The sequence below is a fragment of the Pelophylax lessonae genome (assembly GCF_965119305.1).
Source record: "Pelophylax lessonae genome assembly, chromosome: 5".
NCBI classification, from domain to species: Eukaryota; Metazoa; Chordata; class Amphibia; order Anura; family Ranidae; genus Pelophylax; species Pelophylax lessonae.
The window spans coordinates 71,244,867-71,268,383 of NC_138772.1; the positions used below are offsets into that span (position 1 = coordinate 71,244,867).

General features: G+C 38.6%; 1 protein-coding gene across 2 annotated transcripts in view; it reads right to left on the bottom strand.

Moving 5' to 3' along the window:
• Positions 1-4,156: 4,156 nt before the first annotated feature.
• The window catches only part of LOC309555747 (LIM zinc-binding domain-containing Nebulette), a 328,664-nt gene continuing 309,303 nt past the window's right edge, over positions 4,157-23,517 (bottom strand). The window contains exons 7-9 of one of the 2 annotated variants that reach the window (XM_082257833.1): positions 22,173-22,319; positions 10,530-10,654; positions 4,157-5,507 (exon numbers count right to left, since the gene is read on the bottom strand). In XM_082257833.1, coding sequence (XP_082113959.1) covers positions 5,331-5,507; positions 10,530-10,654; positions 22,173-22,319 — 449 coding nt within the window. In that variant the 3' untranslated portion in view covers positions 4,157-5,330. The remainder of the gene's footprint in view (positions 5,508-10,529; positions 10,655-22,172; positions 22,320-23,517) is intronic. The other variant, XM_082257832.1, reaches the window with a different exon arrangement.

A 23,517-nucleotide genomic window follows, 5' to 3' on the forward strand; every position in this document is an offset into this window, starting at 1 on the left:
GCTACACTTGGAGGCGCCTCGCTTCTCTTTTATACTCTGTAGCTCCTGCTGGATTTTGCTTCTAATCCTCTTTGTGGAAGCGGCTATTTGTGGATGGACATTTTATGGTTGCATAACCTATCACACTGCTATAATCTTTTTTAATGGACTATAAACTGAAGGACTTATGAATAAATGGTTGTGGAATGAATCATCTGAGTTTCCATTATTTATGATGGGGAAATTTGCTTTGATGTTCTTTGGATTACAAGCATGTTTCCGGAAAAAATTATGCTCGCAATCCAAGGGTTTACTGTATATTACATTTGTGAAAGAGGGAGGGGGAGGAGGCAAGGAAGCCCAACATGCCATGAAGGTTGAAGATCTGCTTTAAGTTTTGCACATCATTGATTATTGCTTCTTCTTCCTGAGACAGCTGCTAAGTAGCAAAAATGGATAACTTTTACTGTTCTAACAGTTAGTAGTCTGTGAACTCTCACAGACCAGTTGTTAATCAAGGCAGTCCATTTAATACCTCCTGTGCATCTCATGCTACCAAAGAAGTGATTACATGGGCCACATCTGGATAGTGCAACTTTAAACAATTCATAGACTGCAATACAGAGTTCACCGTAGAAGACAGTGTTGGAGGTCAGCAGAAGGAACCAGTGAGCACAGCTGGTGACCATGGAGCTTGACTTTATTTTCTTGCAGACTTCAGGGGATGTTTTCTCAGGATCAGAGCAGCGTTTGGTTGCAGGGGAGGTAATTCTTGTAAATCTTCTTTACAGGTGCATGCTTACTTCAGAGTTCTTAGTCATGTGACATGGTCTCTTTAAAGGATCTAACATGTTTAAAATGGTATTTAAATGACAATTTCCCCCCAGTAAAAAATGTATATGTAAATAATGATAATGAAAACAAATTTAATTGCAATTGGTTTACCAGTTTTTAATTATACACGTTAGCAAAAGATATAGATACCACAGTTTATTTCTTGCTGCTGTTTTTGAACTGCATATAAAGTGTCTTTAGTTTTATTAAAAATAATACATCATTTAACACCACCACCCAGATATAGTCTGTATAATAATGTTTTCTCGCTAAGAGTCTAGTAGTGTCACTAACTGCTACATAGTCTATGGTGTATCATATACATGACATCTTCAGCATACAGCCCTCCGATGTCCATATATCAGCAATACTAATAGCATGATAGAATATTCCGATACATATACTCTACCTCATCCAATTGGGACATTCAAGGAAGTATTCCAGTGTTTATTATCTTTGTTAGCTGCTAAGCAATTACACAGCCAGCCAGTAGTATCATTCATGTCTTAAAGCTTAAGTAAACTTAAAGCAGCACTGCAATAGAAAGTGGCTATTGGACTTTGGTGGGTATGATACATATGCCTTGTGCTTTATTTTCCTGTGTTTTTGAGAATAATTATTTAGAAAGAGGAATGGAATAAGTGTTTGTACTATCTCATGCCAGCAACAGGTTCACTTTACAGCATTAGATGCCCATTTTCCCTTTGCTTCCCCACCACTCCGATTGCACTTAATGGTTTAGGGCAGTATGCCATCATGTGACAGCGATGGTGCTTGGTGACTGGCCGCTCAGTTTGCCCCCATGTAAAAGCAATTCTGCTTGGTGACTGGTCACTCGTGCCCCAGCTATATCACATAAAGACAATGAGAGATTCCTGAGCCCTTTCAAAGCTTGGGCTAGGATCTACTTGAACCTTACACAGGACGTCTTTCCTTTCATGAATGGTGTGGTGGGGGGAGAGAAGGAAAGGTGAGTACAAATTGCTGCAGGGGTAACTTTAGGGAGAACTTGATGCATTGGCAAAGCACAGATTTTAAGGGGTAATGAAGCCACTCACCTTACAATCTGATTGTAAAGTCTCCGTACAAAATCAGTGGCATTTAACCAATAGGTATGTAGTCTGAGGGCCTGTCTAAATAGTTCATTCAATTTATGTCCAGTAATGTAGACCCTCAATGTAGACCCTCAAAATACATAATTGTTAACAAGTTTAAAGGAGACTGAATCGGTTCTAACCATCTCTAATCTCACTTCAAAGTATATTTGTACCTAGTAATTACCTTCACAGGGGCTTTGTGGAATCACAAACAATGACAGCAGAACTTCCCTGTAGTGCCATTGGCACAAGTCCCACCATATATCTTTAGTGAAAACCCATAGTGAAAGAAATACTGGGGCTACCATTGCAGACCATCATCATTTATGATCTGGAATAAGCATGGATTAAATTAAGTTACAACTCCTGTTCTGTCAGTCTCCTTTGTTATAATTGTTTTTGGTCAATCATCTGATTTTTTTTCTTGGTTAAAAAAATTCTCATGTATCTAAAGCTGGCCATACAATTTTCGAATTTTGCCCAGTTCCTGAGAAGTCGGATAAAAATCGCTCAGTGGTTGCCGTCATCAATCGCCTTCTGCCTGACATCCCTTAATAAAAAAATCAAAACGGCCGGACAGAAAATTGCCAGCTGAAAAGTCTCCAGGTATTTTGACAGCTGGAGGAGCCAGACGTCAAAATAAAATAGCCACAGCAGGAGATCTGTCCATCTATGCAATATAGAGTGTATGGCCAGCCTAATTCTCTTTTTTAAAGGGAGGATTCAGTTTTTAATACAAGCTGGGCTTTCTCATAAGAAAGCCCAGCATTACCTGCAGGCTTTGGTGGCTTGGGGGGGAAATGACTGAGGTTGTACCTCATCTAAGAGAGTAGGAGGGGTGTATCATGTAAAAATAAAATGCACTTTAGATTCCTTTTAAGCCTCACCCTTGCATCTGGCAAGTTCTGGGTACAGCGTTTTTTCCTCTGCTATATACAGCACTTGGCAGCGGTTGGGAGTCTAGGAATCCAAAACCAATACCAGACAAGCTCTGGTCTTATCCAAATTGTGGGAAGTATCTTGAAGCCATAGCCTGAACCCCTTCATACATCCCTGTGAAGGTAAATCTAAGTCTATTGTATTATATTATTTTTTAAGCATAACACATGTCCCTAATTCTGTAAAGAGAATCAAACCTCTGAGATGTATTAATTGACATAAAGTAACTCCGATAGAAAGTGGGGGAAAAAAAATCTAAAAAATATGCAAACATTTTTTTTTTCCTCTGCGAACTCAATCTCAAACTCATTAAAGTATCTGTCCACCTCTTGTTTATAGTATTATCAATATAGTCAAAAATACTAATGTGGATATTACAAGAGGATCCTACACTCCCTGCTGAGTTTTAAAAACACCTTATGAAGAAAAATGGACAGTATCTCCATGAGATGGATGGAAACACCAAAGCTACTAGATGAGCAGACCTGGGAATTATGGCATGGAGACTTCACTGAGTAGTCAGTGAACCAAGGGGGTAGACAATCCTTTTAAACACTACCTGGAAATTAAATAACACTTTTGGGTGGGCTAGTACAACTTTTTGTAATATATTATTTATACAGTATATATATATATATGTATATATATATATATATATATATATATAGAGGGAGAGAGGGAGAGTTTAATTTATTAACTTATATGGGACATTTTGTTGGCACTTCTTTCTGGTCTTGTTAGTTCCCTCAATGTCAAACCTAATGTATATGAAAAATTAATGGAGATAGAAAATATAGATTGTCTCACAAGAATCCATAAACTTGTGTCAATGGTAAAGGGGTTCTTTGCCTTTTAAAAAAAAAAAAATTAAACTTTGCCGTTCTTCGGCTCCCCGGGAAGTTTACTGTGGGCAGCTTGCTGTGACCCCTCGCACCTTGACAGTCAGCTGTCCACTGCGCATGCGCAAGCTTCGCTGCTTGTTAATGGTCCTGCAATCCTTTGGGACGTGTCCCAGAAGGTTGCAGGCGGGGAGCAGAACTACCAATGGATTGCCTAAGAGATCCAATCAGAAATGGGAGCTGGTATCCAGCAAAACCAGGTACCTGTCTCCTCCAAAAAGGTGGCAAAAAAATAGAATGGGGGGGGGGAGGAGGACTCAAAGTGGAACTTCCCCTTTAGGATGAAGTTCCGCTTTAATGAGAAAGTCCATACACTAAGAAATCTTTCTATTTTGGAGGAATTTTGGTAGGATTTGGTAACAAATCTATGAGAGTTCTCCAGGATGACAGCAAAGTGTATCCTTACTCTCCCAGAAATCTCAGTTCTTATTAGGCACAAGAGATTCTTAAAGAACCAATGTGATATGAGGCAGCCAGACAGATAATTTGTATTATTTTTGGATGATTCCACAGTTTTGGTTCTCATAATTAGCCAGAAAGCAAAAATAATTTTTTTAAAGGTGTTTCTTACTTTCCTTTTGGACCCTTTGACAGTATTGGTTGTTATAAAATAAGGATTGCAATTTTTGTTGGATATAGGGTTTTGGTACTATTACTGACCCCTTTTGTTTATGTTCTTCCCCTATAGTACTGGGCAAGAAACTTCAGCCTACCAGATCAAGAAGTATTGCTTTTGCTTCCGAGGAATGTGGAAATGTTGACGCTATCGATATTTCTAATCAGTGGTCTGTGAACCCTCACACATCATTAACCGATCTAAGGGAGTAACTTTTATATTGTTGGAAAAATGTTGCCGGGCAGAGGAGTGAGGCAGGAGACCAAAAATACAGTTGACAATAACATATGCTTCCCTCTATCTCCCTCCATATTTTTTCCTCATTCAGTCATGTGACATCCATTAAAAGGAAGTTAAACACTTAAAAAACATTATTCAAATCACATTTAAAAATATTATCAAACTAATTTTTTTTTTTTTTTTTAGGATTTAATTAGAAGTAAAATAATTGAGAGGTTAGATTCCTGGTAATAGCAGTGCAGTGTTAAATGATGCACACCTTGAACGTAGATCAGAATATAGCAAAAGCCGCAGGATAAGATTATCAATGCTCTCCAGTCTATATGATGCTATAATCAAGATTGTCAGCACATAACAGCCCTCTGAGTTAAAGTAGGAAAGTATTTGTGTTTGGAAGAAATAAAAATCCTCTAAAATCCCATTAAATAATTCAGTAGAACACTCCGCTAAAGCTACAGGTATTTGTCTTTTTTTTTTTTAGGTCCGCTTCTCACGGGTTTATAAGCAGCACAGCTTTTATCTAAGTGCTTTTTTTTTTCTTTTGTAAGATTTTTATGCCACCATTTGAACATTTGTCCTAGAATTTTATGCTAGTGCTTAAAAAATAAGCATGTAAGCTTAAAGATAATTTTGAGGGTTTTAAAACAATGATCGTCAATAAACAATTCATGATCCTCACAAATAAAATCGCTGCTCGGTGTAGGAACGTGCGTCAAGGCACGACTCTCAGTTAACTGGCTCGATGTAATTGGCTGGAAGCATTCCTGTCTTCCCTGTTCTCTGCACAGTTCCATACATCCATCCTTCATCAATGGGCTGCACGTTAACAATATAGTCACCGTCCCTAAAGGAAACTTCGTCTTCATCTTGAGCGCTGTAGTCATACATGGCTCTGTATGTTCTCTAAACGAGAGGCAATAAAAGATTTTTTTTTTTAACAGGAAACCTCATTAACCGCAACAGTATATTAAACTAACAAGCTGCAGACTTCCTGAGTAAGATGTTTAAAGAGGAGCTCCAGGCAAACATAAAAAGAAAACATAAAAAAGGTTATTCCACCAATGTTTTCCTTAGAAAATTATAAAATGTATTTTTAAAGTTTATCTAGAAAATAACTGGTATGGGTGTGTTGCTATTCATCAAGCAGTATAACTTTCAATTAAAAAGCAATCAACAATTATGCAAAATAATTCACAGTGCTATGTCATAAATAATTAAATAAAGATAAATAACTTATAATAGATCAATTAATTTCAATAAAGTGCTCCACAAAATATAAAGGGATTGATTTAGTAAAGGCAAATAGACTGTGCACTTTGCAAAGTGAAGTTGCACTCTACAAGTGCAGTTGCTCCAAATAATAGTAAATTAGATAATATCCACTTTGCCAATCACGTGCAAGGAAAATAAAAAAAACAGCATTCTTGCTTGCACGTGATTGAATGATGGAAGTCAGCAGAGCTGCTCATTTACTAAGCTCTGGAGCAACTGCTCTTGCCGAGTGGAACTGCACTTTGCAAAGTGCACAGTTTATTTAGAAATATAGTAAAAAACCTTAAAAACAATATATAAAAAATATTTGTATATTACTTACTTATGGTAATTAATCACTTGCCACCTAGGCCAATTCTGACACTTCTCTCCTACATGTTAAAATCATCATTTGTTTTGCTAGAAAATTACTCAGAACCCCCAAACATTGTAGCCCTGAACCCTTTGTTTTTTACTTGTTTATTACTAAATATTACTGTTATATTTCTGGCTTCAGAAAATAAAGGGACATGTTTTATTTTTTCTACAATCTTTATTGTCATCTTTGCTAGTAATATTGTTTCCAGCACCAACAAAGAAGGTGACTGAAAAACTTCAACTTACGAAAACATTGCATCTATCGATCGATCGATCGATAGATAGATAGATAGATAGATAGATAGATAGATAGATAGATAGATAGATAGATAGATAGATAGATAGATAGATAGATAGATAGATAGATAGATAGATAGATAGATAGATAGATAGATAGATAGATAGAGTTTAACCCTTTATTACCAAAAGTTTTGGGACACCTGCGTTTACACGTACGTGGACTTTATTGGTATCCCAGTCTAAGTCCATAGGGTTCAATATTGAGTTGGCCCACACTTTACAGCTATAACAGCTTCCGGGAAAGCTGTCCACTCTTCTGGGAAGGCTCCAATCCACTCTTCTGGGAAGGCTGTCCACATTCTGATCATTCTTCCAGAAGTGCATTTGTGAGGTCAGGCACTGCCACTTTATTAAAAATAGATAAACTGTTTAAAAACAGTTACATAGATAATGCGCTTGATAATGGCCAGCTAAAGTGCACTCCTGATGACGTCAAGCTGGCATAATGCGTTGGCTTCCTTACAACACTTACATCACATCTGGTTGCTCGCTTTCCGGTCCGTGGAATGTAGGAGTGACCCAGACATATTGTTCTACCACTTTAGCTTGCCGTTGTCAATTGCATTATCTATGTGACTGTTTTTAAATGGGTAATTGGTCTTGGTCTGTTTCATATATCACTGCATGGGAATCCCTGTACCTGGGAGAAGAAGGATTGGCATCTGCTTATTGCTAAAGAGGAGATAGAGAGAGCCTGGAGGAATGAAAACAAGCGTACTAAGTCCAGCTTATTCATTTAAGAAGTCATGGATGACCGGTGAGTGCGGTGTGTAGAAGTAAAGTACAGAATAGGCACTTGGAATAATATACCATTGTGAAAATAAATAGTGCGCTTATTCAATTTGTGAGAAAAAGATCACTTAAAAGTGATGTGATAAATTAACCTATATCAGATTAAATTTTTATTAACCACATGAAAATTTGCCAAGGCTTCAAACTAAAAAGAATAATATCCAAAAGCAACATATGGTGAAAAATAAATGTTCATACAAATGGTGAAATGAATTGAAAATTCAATAATTCCTTTGGTGAAGGAAAAAAAAAAACCTCCTCCGACTTGGCAAATTTTCATGTGGTTAATAAAAATTTAATCTGATATAGGTTAATTTATCACATCACTTTTAAGTGATCTTTTTCTCACAAATTGAATAAGCGCACTATTTATTTTCACATATTACTTTCATATCACTTCAGTAGCAGCTATTCACATATCAGCGCACCCTTCTTCCTTAACAAATAATATACCATTGCACTTCTTGGCACCTGAATGATTATTAAACATATGGACACTTTAAAAATGTATTCTCTCTGGCACTTGAGAAAACATTGCACATTAAGAAGCATATGGACACTATATTTTGTGGAGCACTTTATTGAAATTCATTGATTTATATATATATATATATATATATATATATATATATATATATATATATATACAGTTTTATTTTTATTTATTCATTTTTGCACATAGCACTTTGTATTATTTTGCACAATTGTTGATTGCATTGTAATTGAGAGTTATACTGCTTGATGAATTCAATCACACACATACCATTTATTTGATAGCATTTAGTTCTATCAGAAACATATTCTGGTGATACTCACAGGGGCAAGGCAGCTAATTGCAACCATTCACAAAATAATCCACAGCGCAGGGTATATATACATTTATTATCTAGAGAAATGATTAGCATCAGGGACCTAAAAATAGCTCTTCTTTTTACTTCAGGCCATATACAGACTAGAACAGTGTTTCATAAAAAAAAGGTTAACCTTTGGGTAGGGGCTACCATTTAATTCACAAAGTCCCTAGTGTAGGTCCTTTTTCTTGATTGTTGAATGATGTATCCCAGAGATGCCTAATGAGATATTCAAATAAACTTTTAAAGTAGATCTAAAGCCAAAACGTTATTTATTTTGGACAGACTAGTGTATGGATAAGACCATTGCCAACTTTTTATTTTATTGGTGAAGTTGTTCCATCCCTTCCTGTCCTGTAGACACAACAGAAAGTCAGCAGACATCACTCTAAAGCAACTTTTTCAGAACAGAGGAACCCGTGAAATAACTTTCCAGTCTCAGGAAAGCCCTGCTAAAAATTACTATATCTATAACTCATGATACATTATTGTGATGGTCAGTGGGAAGAAAGCCTCAAAGCTGCAACAGTGAATTTTGGTGTCACTCTTTTTTTAACTGTGGCTATCACATATATTTGCAAATATGTGCAACTAAACCATCTGTCTTTAACATGAACTGTAAGACAGGGCTAAATTGTTTTTTGTTTTTTGCTTGATAGCTGTTAAGTGTGCTGGGAAATTTTTCGCTGTTTGTAAAGTGTGTGCTTCTATACAGCAAGGCCCCTGTCACATGGGCAAAACTGTTGACTTGAGATCCACAGTGGATTGCTTTGTCAGCAGTGGCTAGCAGGTGATCAGGAGGCAATATACTGCCTTCCTGCAAGCCTGTTTGAAAAAGGATTTAACACTGAAGTCATTCTTCACCACACCACAACCGCACCCAGTAGACACAGTTGCAGCGCCTTTGCCATATTCACTTCTATGGGGCCCCTTTACAGGTAGCATCCCCTGGCAAATGTTACATGCCCTACTTTTTTTGCCATGCACCAGCTTAAAGCCCCATGACTGTGACAATGTGTATGGGGGCATCTGCCAGCCATTACCAGGATTATACAGGTGGCTGAGGCATTCTAAACACATGCAGCACATTTGCCACAGCAGCAATGCCCATATGAAGGGAGTCTGAGAGATGTGAAAATGTGGAATAGATGGAAGTTAGTTCTGGCCATCTCTTTAGATTGAAGGAAGAAGACCTCGCACACCGATGATGTCATATAGTTTATTTGCACAAGCAGTCCCTGCCTATGGGTCGCTATTTTCTTACTTGGAGCTGCATCCAGATTTAGAGACAGGGTGAAAGGACTCAACTTAGGAGTGGAGGAGAAAACTACTACATACATCCTACATCTCTAGATTTTTTTCAAAAACATATGGATGTTTTTCTAAATGCACAAAAGGCGTTTAATTTTAAGAAAAAACATTGTAGCCTATTCATTCAGGGAGTGTCCAATTGCGTTAGGGCATCAGAAAATATGTTTTTTTTACCCTATTAAATAATTGGTCAGTGCTTTATAAGGGATTTTTGTCTTCTTCTGGAACAACTGCAGGTTCTGAGGATTTATTTATTATTACTAGTTTTGTCTTGTGGTTGAACCTAATGGACATAGATCATTCTTAAACCTGACTATGTAGGTTACAATTTTTTTTAACAAACTGTTGCAGCATTTGCTAGGAAGAGGGATCACAGTCAGTAACAATCATCAAATCTGTAATATATTCTTGATGGCCACTAGGTGGTGATAAAAACACTACATGATGTTATGCTTTGGTGTATACTTTATGATTTTCTATTTATGCTGAGGATTATTTTATTTTAATTATCTATTATATATTACAGGTATTTATATAGCGCTGACAATTTAGGCAACACTTTACATATACAGTATATTGTACATTCACTTTTAAATAAATTTGTTCCATTTCAAGTAAATAATTGGGAAAATGTGTTAAAGGAGAAGTGATCTTTGGCTGTACTTCTCCTGTGGATCACAGAAGTGCAGTTCATTCTGCACTCCAGTGACCCATTTTCAGCAGACAGCGGGCTGAAGCCCACTGTCGGCTGACATCACAGAGCCGGTCTAGGCTCGGGCAAGATTGCCACAATGAAATCGGGATCCACCCATATGCCTGGACCGGCACACGGCTCAGTCTTTTAGCGAGCCGCTGATAGCCTGAGCTGGCCGTTCCCACCACCTTCACAGCCAAGCGCTCCAGTGAGCGTGGGGGTGGGGACAGAGCAGAGAGCCCTAAGAAACCGAGTAATCAGCGGTGTTCGATCGCTCGGTTCATAGTGCTAGGGGCGCCAGGAGACAGAAGAGAGTTTTCTAGAAAAAAAAAAAGAAACAATACTCACCATACTCTGTGGAGGAGAATGTGCATGTGGAGAGTGCATTGACCTCATAGAGGACATACTTGTTGGCTGCATGTACCCATAGCCTTGAGTTGGAGAGGTGTGGTATGCACCAGGAAGCACTGGGGCTGCAGACAAAACACAAAGGAAAATAAATGGCAAAGAGCATATAAACATCCCAATCATTTTTAACTTAATCCTTTAGGGATTGTAGAGAACGTAGGCATTGAACGTTTTTTCAGACTTCCCTTTGCCAAGGTTGAGTCACCAGCTGTACATGGATGATAATAGAGCATTCCCCTTAGCACTGGGATGCATGGGCACAGCTTCCGGGGCAGTCCCTCAGGGATCGGGTGTGTGAAATGCTCATACCATCTCAACTGGTATCTCTTGAACTTCCACAATACACACCTTTTTAAACAATTAACCAACAGTCCTGAACAGAAAACTCATTTTGGTTGCCTTCACCTATGACTTTTTTCTTTTAGTCAATAGCCATAGCTCAGGACTATGGAGCATATGGACATAGACCAAATAATAAAGAGCAAGCATTGTCTGCAATCTCAGCTTACACTTCCTTAACGCAGACTGCAACAGGATCCACAAAACTGTAGCCACTGTCTAAACCTTTCTATCAGTCTTCTATTTCCTTTTTGCATCTATTGTAAGCAGTATTCCAAGGTACATGAACTCTCATAGAAGGTGGAAACATATTCAGCCTTACATAAACTGAACCTATGTTTGCTTTGTATAAACTGCCATTGCTGACTTGATTTTCATGGTGCAACTCCAGGGCTTTCATTGTAATCCAAGCTCTGCTATGTCAGAAGTCATCGATATATCCAGATGAAATATGAAAAGTTCTGAATTCCTGTCCTGAATTCTTGCTCTGTTCCATTCTGTGTAGGTGGTAAAGCATAGATGAAGAAGACAGCCCTGTAGTCTGCACCAATAAACGTATGTAAAAAATGTAAATAAAACAACTCAGCACACTAAAACTGGAGAGTGCAAAATCGGATGCAGCTGTGCATGGTAGCCAATCAGCTTCCAGTTTTTTTTTAATTTGGACTAAATTACTAAATAAATAAAAATATTACAAAAGGGGAAAAAACGGTTCAATCTAGAGGACTGAACCATCTTAACTTTAGAGCCTGTCCAGCTGCCACACACAACAGGCTCAATTCACAAAGCTAGCCATACACACACAGATTTCTCTATCTATGCTAAACAGTGTGGATAAAGGAATCTTCCCTGCTGGCTATTGTATTTAGCCAGCCACTGCACCCATGGCTGTCTGAATATCTGAACACGATGCAGTCATTTTTCGGCCGACAATTTTCCAACCAGCTCATTTAAATTTTCAATAAATGTCTGTCAAGCTGGTGGTGCATGACCGAGCAGGAATGGGGTCAAATTCTAGCCGCATATAGCCAGCTTATCACACCAGTAGAAGGATATCGCTTTTAAAAGAGGAACAGGTATTTTCAGCTGCATCCACTGAGAATTGAACATTTCACACACAATGCTAAAATAAAGATTCTTATCCTTGTGTTAAACATTTGTGCATTAAGCATAATGTAATCCTTGCTCCACACAATCTCTTTCTCTCTGTACTTCTATGCTTCATTAAATGAGTATCTCATCATTCTCACAAGCTTGCACCCAAAAGCCCAGCTGTCCAATTGGATCTGGGGAAGTGTCCCATATGTATGAATTGTTCTCCTGACCAGTCTCAATGGACCTTACCTCTTGCCACTAGAGATGCCTTTTCTGTGTGATCACAGAGAAAATAGTGAATAAATCCTGCAACAATGTGCTACAAGGCACTTGAACGCAGTTAATGGTAGTAAAGGCAGTGCATTCATTTTCTGTGTGTTTTTTTATGCACGATGGTGTGTGTAAGTTTTAAAGAGCAAAACTGTCTGTATTCAGGGAACAGAACAAATCTACGACAAAAATAGTAATAAAAAACACACTAAAAACAGGAAGATGTACAAAGCTAGGAATCATCTATATAATTTTTGGTTAGGTTACCGAATACACATTTTCGATTTCTTTACAGAGCAAAGCAATGGCAAATAAACAAATTCATAATGAGAGAGGATATTTTAAAAAAATGCAAGAAGAATGAAGTCAAACCAAATCATATAATTTTAAAGGATAGTTAAAATGTTAAAAAAACAAACCTAATCAGTTCACAATTAGTAAGCACCAACCAACACAAACAGTTTTTTAATATTCAAAAATATGTACAGAACTGAAATCCATGACAGTGAACTTCTTGATATACAAAGGACCAATGATGTCTAAAGGCACATTCTTGAATAAAATAGTGATTGTAAAGGTATTTTTCCTGTAAGAGAAGTCAGAACTATAGATGTCTGTTTGCACCTTCTCCTTTCCATAAGTTTTTATTTTCATGCCTGCAGCAGCTACACCTCAGATATCTTCAGATGATTAGATGATACCATGCTCTGATGTCTTTAGCCAGTTTAAAAGTATATTTAAACCCAAACAATGAACTTCCCTTATTTGCTCCCTTTTGGTCTGTTAACCACTTCGATACCAGACACTTTCACCCCCTTCCTGCCCAGGCCAATTTTCAAGTGCTGTCACACTTTGAACGACAATGAGCAATGCAACACTGTACCCAAATACAGTTTTTATCATTTTTTGGGACAAATTGAGCTTTCTTTTGATGGCAATCATCACTGGGTTTTTTTTAGTTTTTGCTAAATACATGAAAAAAAAAATTTTTTTTTGAAAAATAAAGTTTTTCTTAGTTTCAATCATACGATTTTGCGATTAAATAATCTTTCTTCCTAAATTTAGGCCAAAATGTATTCTGCTACATTCCTTTGGAAAAGATAACCCAAATCTGTGTATATTATTTTGTTTGCAAGACAGGTATACAGTCCACAATCTATGGTATATACGGTATGAAGGTTGATCAATTCTGATGGACTGGCGGCTCTTATTTCTTGAGGCCCTAAAACGCCTTTTTTGAAAGTAGATCTGAGGTATTTTGTGAGAGGCATAGTGAGTTTTTTGAAGCTGTAATTTTGTTTTGTCCCTTTTGTTTGGAAAATTAAGAAATTAGATGATTTTTTTTTTTTCATATTTATTTTTACATAAGGTCACCAGAGCAGTAGAGTGTCATCTTTTGACTGATGTGGCAGTGATCAGAGACACTGACAGAATGTACAAACCCAATTCCAAAAAAGTTGGGACACTGTACAAATTGTGAATAAAAACAGAATGCAATCATGTTGAAGTTTCAAATTTCAATATTTTATTCAGAATACAAAATAGATGACATATCAAATGTTTAAACTGAAAAAATGTATAATTTTAAGGGAAAAATAAATTGATTTTAAATTTTATGGCATCAACACATCTCAAAAATGTTGGGACAAGGCCATGTTTACCACTGTGTGGCATCCCCTCTTCATTTTATAATAGTCTGCAAACGTCTGGGGACTGAGGAGACAAGTTGCCCAAGTTTAGGAATAGGAATGTTGTCCCATTCTTGTCTAATAAAGGTTTTTAATTGCTCAGCTGTCTTAGGTCTTCTTTGTTGCATCTTCCTCTTTATGATGCGCCAAATTTTTCTATGGGTGAAAGATCTGGACTGCAGTCTGGTCATTTCAGTACCCGGATCCTTCTTCTACGCAGCCATGATGTTGTAATTGATGCAGTATGTGGTCTGGCATTGTCATGTTGGAAAATGCAAGGTCTTCCCTGCAAGAGACAACATCTGGATGGGAGCATATGTTGTTCTAGAACTTGGATTTACCTTTCAGCATTGATTGTGCCTTTCCAGATGTGTAAGCTTCCCATGCCACACGCACTCATGCAACCCCATACCATCAGAGATGCAGGCTTCTGAACTGAGCACTAAGAACAACTTGGGTTGTCCTTGTCCTCTTTAGTCCAGATGACATGGGGTCCCAGTTTTCCAAAAAGAAATTCAAATTTTGATTTGTCTGACCACAGAACAGCTTTCAACTTTGCCACAGTCAATGTTAAATGAGCCTTGGCCCAGAGAAAATGCCTGCGCTTCTGGATCATGTTTAGATTTGGCTTCTTTTTTGGCCTATAGAGTTTTAGCCGGCAACGGCGAATGACACGGTGGATTGTATTCACCGACAATGTTTTCTGGAAGTATTCCTGAGCCCATGTTGTGATTTCCATTACAGTAGCATTCCTGTATGTGATGCAGTGCCATCTAAGGGTCCGAAGATCACGGGCATCCAGTATGGTTTTTTGGCCTTGACCCTTACGCACAGAGATTGTTCCAGATTCTCTGAATCTTTGGATGATATTTTGCACTGTAGATGATGATAACCTCAAACTCTTTGCAATTTTTCTCTGAGAAACCCCTTTCTGATATTGCTCCACTGTTTTTCGCCGCAGCATTGGGGGAATTGGTGATCCTCTGCCCATCTTGACTTCTGAAGGACTTTTTATACCCAATCATGTTGCCAATTGACCGAATAAGTTGCAAATTGGTCCTCCAGCTGTTCCTTATATGTACATTTAACTTTTCCGGCCTCTTATTGCTACCTGTCCCAACTTTTTTGGAATGTGTAGCTCTCATGAAATCCAAAATGAGCCAATATTTAGCATGAAATTTCAAAATGTCTCACTTTCAACATTTGATATGTTATCTATATTATATTGTTAATAAAATATAAGTTTATGAGATTTGTAAATTAGTCCATTCCTTTTTTACTCACAATTTGTACAGTGTCCCAACTTTTTTGGAATTGGGTTTGTAAAAAAAATAATACATTTTTTTTAACTTTTTTCTTTTTTTACCATTTTTTTTTTTTACATACTGTGACAAGAGCAGTAGTGTAGTGACACTGTACAACTCTGGGGAAACGATCAGGACTTTCTTTTTTACACTATGATTTATTATTACAATTCATTTATTGTGTACTATTGTGAAAGCTGTGGTTGGTTATAGCTATTACATGGTACAGATGCACTGAGATTGGCACTGTCGGCACCATGTGACCAATCACAGAGAATAACACAATAGTACACAATGAATGGCTATGAATGAAAGCCATTTATTGTATACAACTTGCATGTGATCGATCACAGGGTATCCGGGCTAGCCCGCTACAATGATCTGTCATCCACTGTGTCTGGTGGACATAACAGGTGACAGATTGTGCAGCAGTGAGGCGCATGACTGGGAGGAGATCATATGACGTCCTCTCAGAACCAGAAAGCTCCTGCTCAGCCGTCATTTGAATATATGCTGGGCTGGAAGCAGTTAAATATATAATTGGAAGTGTTTTGTTGTAAAGGTGTTTTTTCTATTTGTACCTACAGGTAATAATAATAATGCTTATCTGTAGATACAGTAAATATCTCCTAAACATGTAAAGTTTATTACCTAAGCAGCGCCAGTGATGTCACCGGCTCATGCACGCCATCCATTGAGAGAGCCGTGCCGCGGCCTGTGCATGTGTGCAGGAATGACGACATCGTGGCTCGGCCAATCAGATAGCCGCAGCCCATGAACCCGGAAGAATAGGTGAAGATGGAAGCCCTGTTGGCGGTGACAGGGGTTCGTTTTCAGTTAAGTCTTTCATAATGTGCTAGTATGCAATGCCTCTCAGTATATTATGACATTAACTTGCTGGGAGAAGATTTTCTTCGGTTTTTTTTTTGCGGTTTAATACCGCTTTAAGTTCAAGGAAATGCCTGTTGATCATGCCAGAAATCTTGGGAGCTAATACATTCCTGTGCTGCGCTGTTATCAGTTTCATTGTTCTCAGCTATGTCTGACCACTACAGAACCTCTCCCCTCTATGTTATGGATAATAGGAGAAAGGCAGGGTTAAATAATGTTATCTTGTTTCTATTATCCAGATACAGAGGACTTAGTGAGTGTTGAAAATTTAGGACAGGAAGGTTGTCGCCAATAGAACAACTAGGAGAATTTAAAGGAAAAATTTAATACAGCTACCACTGGCTGGTAAATTATAATATACTGTAGATATACAGTATATGTTTTATTGTTGGGTTTAGATACACTTTAACAGAGAAGTAAGACAAAAAGAGATGGAGAGTGGAAGTAAATAAAAGGAGAGATGAATGCAGAATGTAAAATATCAAAATGGCACACATTTGGTACTACACGTTTAAAGTAGAACTTTAGGCAAAACCTTTTTTTTCCATTTGGATAGAGCAAGGGAGGGTTATAACCCCTGTCAGATAATTTTTTTTACAATTGTGGAGATTTTCCTTAATTTCCTGTCTCATTGCCACACAGGAAGTAAGAGGAAATCCCTAAAAATTAGGAGCATTCCTTGGGGCCCCCCAAGTCACCAGAACTAGTGTCCCCACTGGAATATTATCTCTCTATTACTTTTCTTGGGACAACCCAGAATTTGGGATTTCCTTTCACTTTCACTGATAAAGGTAAACAGGACAAACAGAGAGGGGGAATCTCCCTAATGGGGGCACCGACAATAAAAAATGACAGGCATTCTAATCCCTCTCCACTCCATCCAAAACTTAAAAAAAAAGTTTCGCCTTTAGTTATACTTTAATTTTGTATTTATTTCAAACAATCCCAATCTTTGTGCTTTACCTTTTTTTTTTATAAATATTCCCCTAATAAATGTCTGCCTCGTCAGAAACGGGTACAGTATACTTTTCTGCCATAATCATATGCTTGATCAATATAAGAACCAATATTAACTAGTAGTAGTTAACTTTGAAACAAAAAAAAAAAAAAAAAAGGAAGAACTTTCTCCCTGCAAGGTAAAGGCATAATGTGTTAGTATGGATCGCAAGACTTACCTTGAAACGAAGCCCTCCAGCGAAGTGCTGTCACCGATACAGAGGCTTCCATCTTCCCTCTGTCTTCCTTCCGGGTGTGAAGGCTTGGCCGCAAATACGTCAATCCCGCGCATGGGTGAGGGAGTTATGGCCGCGACACAGAGCTCTGAAGGAACTGCAATATGCCATTCCTTCAGAGCATATGCGCCGGTAACATCACTGCCTGCCAAGCAAGCAAATATCTCCCAAACAGTGCACGTTTAGGAGATAGTCATTTAACCTACAGGTAAGCTTTATAGGTAAAAATCACATGTGTTTACTACGTCTTTAATAGTAGTGTATCTCCAAAAAAAAAAAAAAAGTTATACTATGTTCTAGGGTCAAAAAATTCTTACTAAATTAATTTCCACAAAAAGATAATAGCAATGTATAAAGGGGTGCAATTGTTTACATATATATATATATATATATATATACAGGGAGTGCAGAATTATTAGGCAAATGAGTATTTTGACCACATCATCCTCTTTATGCATGTTGTCTTACTCCAAGCTGTATAGGCTCGAAAGCCTACTACCAATTAAGCATATTAGGTGATGTGCATCTCTGTAATGAGAAGGGGTGTGGTCTAAGGACATCAACACCCTATATCAGGTGTGCATAATTATTAGGCAACTTCCTTTCCTTGGGCAAAATGGGTCAAAAGAAGGACTTGACAGGCTCAGAAAAGTCAAAAATAGTGAGATATCTTGCAGAGGGATGCAGCACTCTTAAAATTGCAAAGTTTCTGAAGCGTGATCATCGAACAATCAAGCATTTCATTCAAAATAGTCAACAGGGTCGCAAGAAGCGTGTGGAAAAACCAAGGCACAAAATAACAGCCCATGAACTGAGAAAAGTCAAGCGTGCAGCTGCCAAGATGCCACTTGCCACCAGTTTGGCCATATTTCATAGCTGCAACATCACTGGAGTGCCCAAAAGCACAAGGTGTGCAATACTCAGAGACATGGCCAAGGTAAGAAAGGCTGAAAGACGACCACCACTGAACAAGACACACAAGCTGAAACGTCAAGACTGGGCCAAGAAATATCTCAAGACTGATTTTTCAAAGGTTTTATGGACTGATGAAATGAGAGTGAGTCTTGATGGGCCAGATGGATGGGCCCGTGGCTGGATTGGTAAAGGGCAGAGAGCTCCAGTCCGACTCAGACGCCAGCAAGGTGGAGGTGGAGTACTGTTTTGGGCTGGTATCATCAAAGATGAGCTTGTGGGGCCTTTTCGGGTTGAGGATGGAGTCAAGCTCAACTCCCAGTCCTACTGCCAGTTTCTGGAAGACACCTTCTTCAAGCAGTGGTACAGGAAGAAGTCTGCATCCTTCAAGAAAAACATGATTTTCATGCAGGACAATGCTCCATCACACGCGTCCAAGTACTCCACAGCGTGGCTGGCAAGAAAGGGTATAAAAGAAGAAAAGCTAATGACATGGCCTCCTTGTTCACCTGATCTGAACCCCATTGAGAACCTGTGGTCCATCATCAAATGTGAGATTTACAAGGAGGGAAAACAGTACACCTCTCTGAACAGTGTCTGTGAGGCTGTGGTTGCTGCTGCACGCAATGTTGATGGTGAACAGATCAAAACACTGACAGAATCCATGGATGGCAGGCTTTTGAGTGTCCTTGCAAAGAAAGGTGGCTATATTGGTCACTGATTTGTTTTTGTTTTGTTTTTGAATGTCAGAAATGTATATTTGTGAATGTTGAGATGTTATATTGGTTTCACTGGTAAAAATAAATAATTGAAATGGGTATACTGTATCTTTGATTTTTGTTAAGTTGCCTAATAATTATGCACAGTAATAGTCACCTGCACACACAGATATCCCCCTAAAATAGCTAAAACTAAAAACAAACTAAAAACTACTTCCAAAAATAGTCAGCTTTGATATGAATGAGTTTTTTGGGTTCATTGAGAACATGGTTGTTCAATAATAAAATGAATCCTCAAAAATACTAATTTGCCTAATAATTCTGCACTCCCTGTATATATATATATATATATATATATATATATATATATATATATATATATAATGTATAATTAAAAATAAATACATTAAAAATAAAACAATAAACAAGAATAAACAAATTAAAAAGTGTCCACTTTAGCAACATCAGTAGTTTTGCAGTAAAATCAGTTTAACCTAGATCACTCCACATATCTCTAATAGTGACTTTGCCCGCACTTAGATCCTACCCCAACCATCAATTCAGTAGCAGACTCTGGAGGAAGCCTGAACTGGGTCAAAGGTAAATATTCCAGCTGCATTTTTAATACGTTAATGGGGTATAATTAACCTGGCTGTATTTTTGGGTCCAAATGTGTGTATTTGCAAAACAGAGCACTATGGTTTTTAAGGAGTGTGGGTGAAACTACCTCCTGACACTCCTAGGAGCCTTCTATATATGTATGCTGCCAATTATATAATTTTAAAGGTCCATGTTAAACTAACAGAGATTTATAGCAGTTCCTTTGTCTTATTTTCTTTGTTGTTTTGTAGCTGGATATAGAGTTGCTGCTTTAACTAGTTATAAGGTTTTTATGTGCATCTACAAATGGCAGGGTGCCATGATGATCAGCAGCTGCACTGAATAATATGAAGAGTTGTTGAAGCTGGCAATTCTGTCGCTAAGCTCTGAATGCTGCAAAAAAGTAAATTGCTCAGCTTCAAATTGCTTGGAATTTCAATGACACAGACCTCTCATTGACTACATTTCATTTTGTTTCCTAGCAAACAAAAATTCTAATGGGACTGATCATGAAGCTGCTACAAATCGCTCCTATGAAATTGTCTGTGTGATACGGCCAAGGTGGAAACACGTTTTTAATTTAAATCCATATACTAGATCAATAAAAATAGTACCCGACACAAACAACGCCCCCTAGAGCAGTGGTCCTCAACTCCGGTCCTCAGGGCCCGCTAACAGGCCAGATTTTAAGTATTACCTTGGGGAGATGCAGACTAGAGTACTGCAATCGCTGAGCAGCAAATTATATCACCTGGGATGTATTTCAGTTATCTTGCAAACCTGGCCTGTTAGTGGGCCCTGAGGGCCAGGGTTGAGGACCAAGGCCCTAGAGTACTTAAAACAAGAAAAGGCAGCTCTGGCTGCAGTACTCCTCTATTCTCTGGGATTGTCCTTGCACTGATTCCTTTTTGTTTCTACTAAGAAGACTGAGGACAGTGTCTGCAGTCCACAGTGTGAGTGCAGGGTATAATGGACCACCACCATAGAGCATTCTGCTCTCACAGAGTAACGATGTAGAAGACTGAGGACACAATGTGAATGCATTGCATAATGGCCCACCACCATGGAGCATCCTACCCTTGCAGAGTAACGATGTAGAAGACTGAGGACACAATGTGAATGCATGGCATAATGGCCCACCACCATGGAGCATTCTATTCTTGCAGGGTAACGATGTAGAAGACTGAGGACACAATGTGAATGCATTGCATAATGGCCCACCACCATGGAGCATTCTATTCTTGCAGGGTAACGATGTAGAAGACTGAGGACACAATGTGAATGCATTGCATAATGGCCCACCACCATGGAGTATTCTGCTCTCGCAGGGTAATGATGTAGAAGACTGAGGGCATAGTGTGAGTGCAGGGCATAATGGACCACCACCATGGAGCATTCTGTTCTTACAGGGTAACGATGTAGAAGACTGAGAACATTGTGTGAGTGCAAGGCTTAATATTTTTTGTTCATTGAGTGCAGGTGTTTAATAGGTATTCAAATTTAAAAAAAAACCTTAAATACATGATGTGTTGAAGTGGAGGTGAAAAAGGTGAATTTGAAGCATGAACGAGTGTTGGGCTTTAACACAAACCAGTTCAATATCTAACAAAACCCATAAACAGTAACGATCACCTCCCATGATTTCTCATTAGGACCTACTGTATAATGTGTTATAACAATCTACAGAACCACAGCTTTTCAAATTGTTATTATATCACAATTAACACTTTTATTCTCTATCTTTTAGTAGCTGTGTTATTTGTGTTAACCATGACTAGAGCGAGTCGTAACACAATGTTAGTGGTTGTTACAGGTGAAGCTCTCCACAGCATTCAGGTGCCATTCCTATTTAATGCAGCTGTCCTTGGTACATAACCCCTAAGAATTTAACAACTGTTACTTACAAGATGAACTAGAACCTTACATCTCTATATTGTTGTATATAGAAATGCGTGTTAAATATTTCCAATCAAATACAGTTAAAGGGAACATCTACTGAGGAATACAAATGGGGTCAAGGTGCAGTCCAAACACAGTTTGTATGCTTGTTTGGCAGCAGCTGAACTTCAAATATAGTAAAAGTATTTCTACTACTACTATATATGACAGCTTCCTTCCTGTCAACGGTTGCTAAGGAAGCAGCAGGTGCAGGAACCTGCTGCATCCTTAGCAACTAGTGACATTATCGTAACTAGTAATGGCCCCACTCATTGACTGACCAGGAACCCCTTGCCATGGAAACAAAGGTGTGGGGACAGCATGACATCACTGACCAAATATGGTCACATGGCCACTGTTTGGCCAATAATTTTCTGCTCAGCTACTTTGATTTTTCAATAGAAAGATGTCAGGCGGAAGGGGCTGACAGGGCAACTCACAAGGTGAGTTTTGGAAGATTTATCAGTAACCAGCTGAAGTATCAGTGGAAAAAGGAGTGGGTTATCAAGGAAATCTGTCCCCTGAACAGACAAATTACAGATTTAACCTAGTAAAGGACAGCTGCTTTAAACTTGAAATGGTCAGTATCTGTTACCTCCTCTTTCATCAGATGCCCTTGTTCCCTCACTGCAGTAAGAGAAACTAGGATTCATCTCAGACATCTCTGACCTGTCATCACCCTGACTCACTGCAGCCGGGCCAGCAGAGTGACAGGAGTGCCTGGTGCCGAGGCTCGCTCTCTCTAGAAATGAACAAATTCCATTGTGACTGCAACTAAAAAACACTGAGAAGAATGCAATAATAGGAACAAAATAAAGTAGCAATACAAAGAAAAAAGTGCCAGTTCATTTTGAATGGCACTCCAGAGCACTAAGGCAATGCAGGTGTGATTCAAATGTGTTGCAGCACATCACGCTGCACAGTAACTTGCTAGCGTGCATTGTGGTATGCTGCATTAGAAAAGAAGCTGCATGTACATGTTTGGCTCTTCTGATCCCTTTGCAGCCCATTCAAAATGAACCGGCCGTTTAAGCGCAACGCACAGTACTGCGTGACACAACACACAAGAATGGACATTTAATGCATATCTGTATTTAATTGGAAACTATATTTAAGGTGTTTTCAAATGGTAACCAGATTTAGGGCCCCCCGTCTCTCCACAGACTACCAACCTGTGCACTGACATGCAGCCCCTCAAGGCTGTACACACGCCACGGCAACGATGCTGTGTTTCATCGGTGCAGAAAAAATAAAACAGCATGTCGCCACATGCGACCTATGCTAGTCTATGGGGCCGGATCACAACTGCCCCATATCTGCATGCGATGCACTCGATTGCCACGTGGTATTGTGGCATTATTGGGGTTAAATCAGGTGATGAGGAGCCAACATGTTGACTTCTTACTGCCATTCAATTGCTTCTGAAGAGCAATCCACCACAGACAGCATTTTGGAGGGGCTGCAAGGGATGCCACATGAAAGCACACTTTAACTTTAGAGGGTCACCAGGCCAGAATGTGAATAGAAACCTAATATGTTACAGCTTTCACAAGAACTCGAGCAAATTGGAATCCTACAATACCCAATCCAATGACATCTGCTTTTTATTTTTTCTCTGGGACAGGGTGTAAGGGTATATCGTCCCAACAGGGTCACAGACAACAATAAAAATGTGGCAGAGGTTCTAACATCTAATCTACTCTATCCAAAAGATAATTGTTGGCTGGAGTTCCAGTTTAAAACTGTAAACACGTTTGTTGGGTTTGATACAAAAATCCTTTACTTTCTTGACAAAATGCTCCATATGGCCATGTGAACTCTGCTGAGGGAAACAAGTCCTCTCCTTTATTAGAGATCTTATGCACAAATGCCTAAGCTTTCAGTCACACGACCAGCCCAGGAGGAAGCCTGCAGCATTTTCTCCATGAAAGGTAAGTATT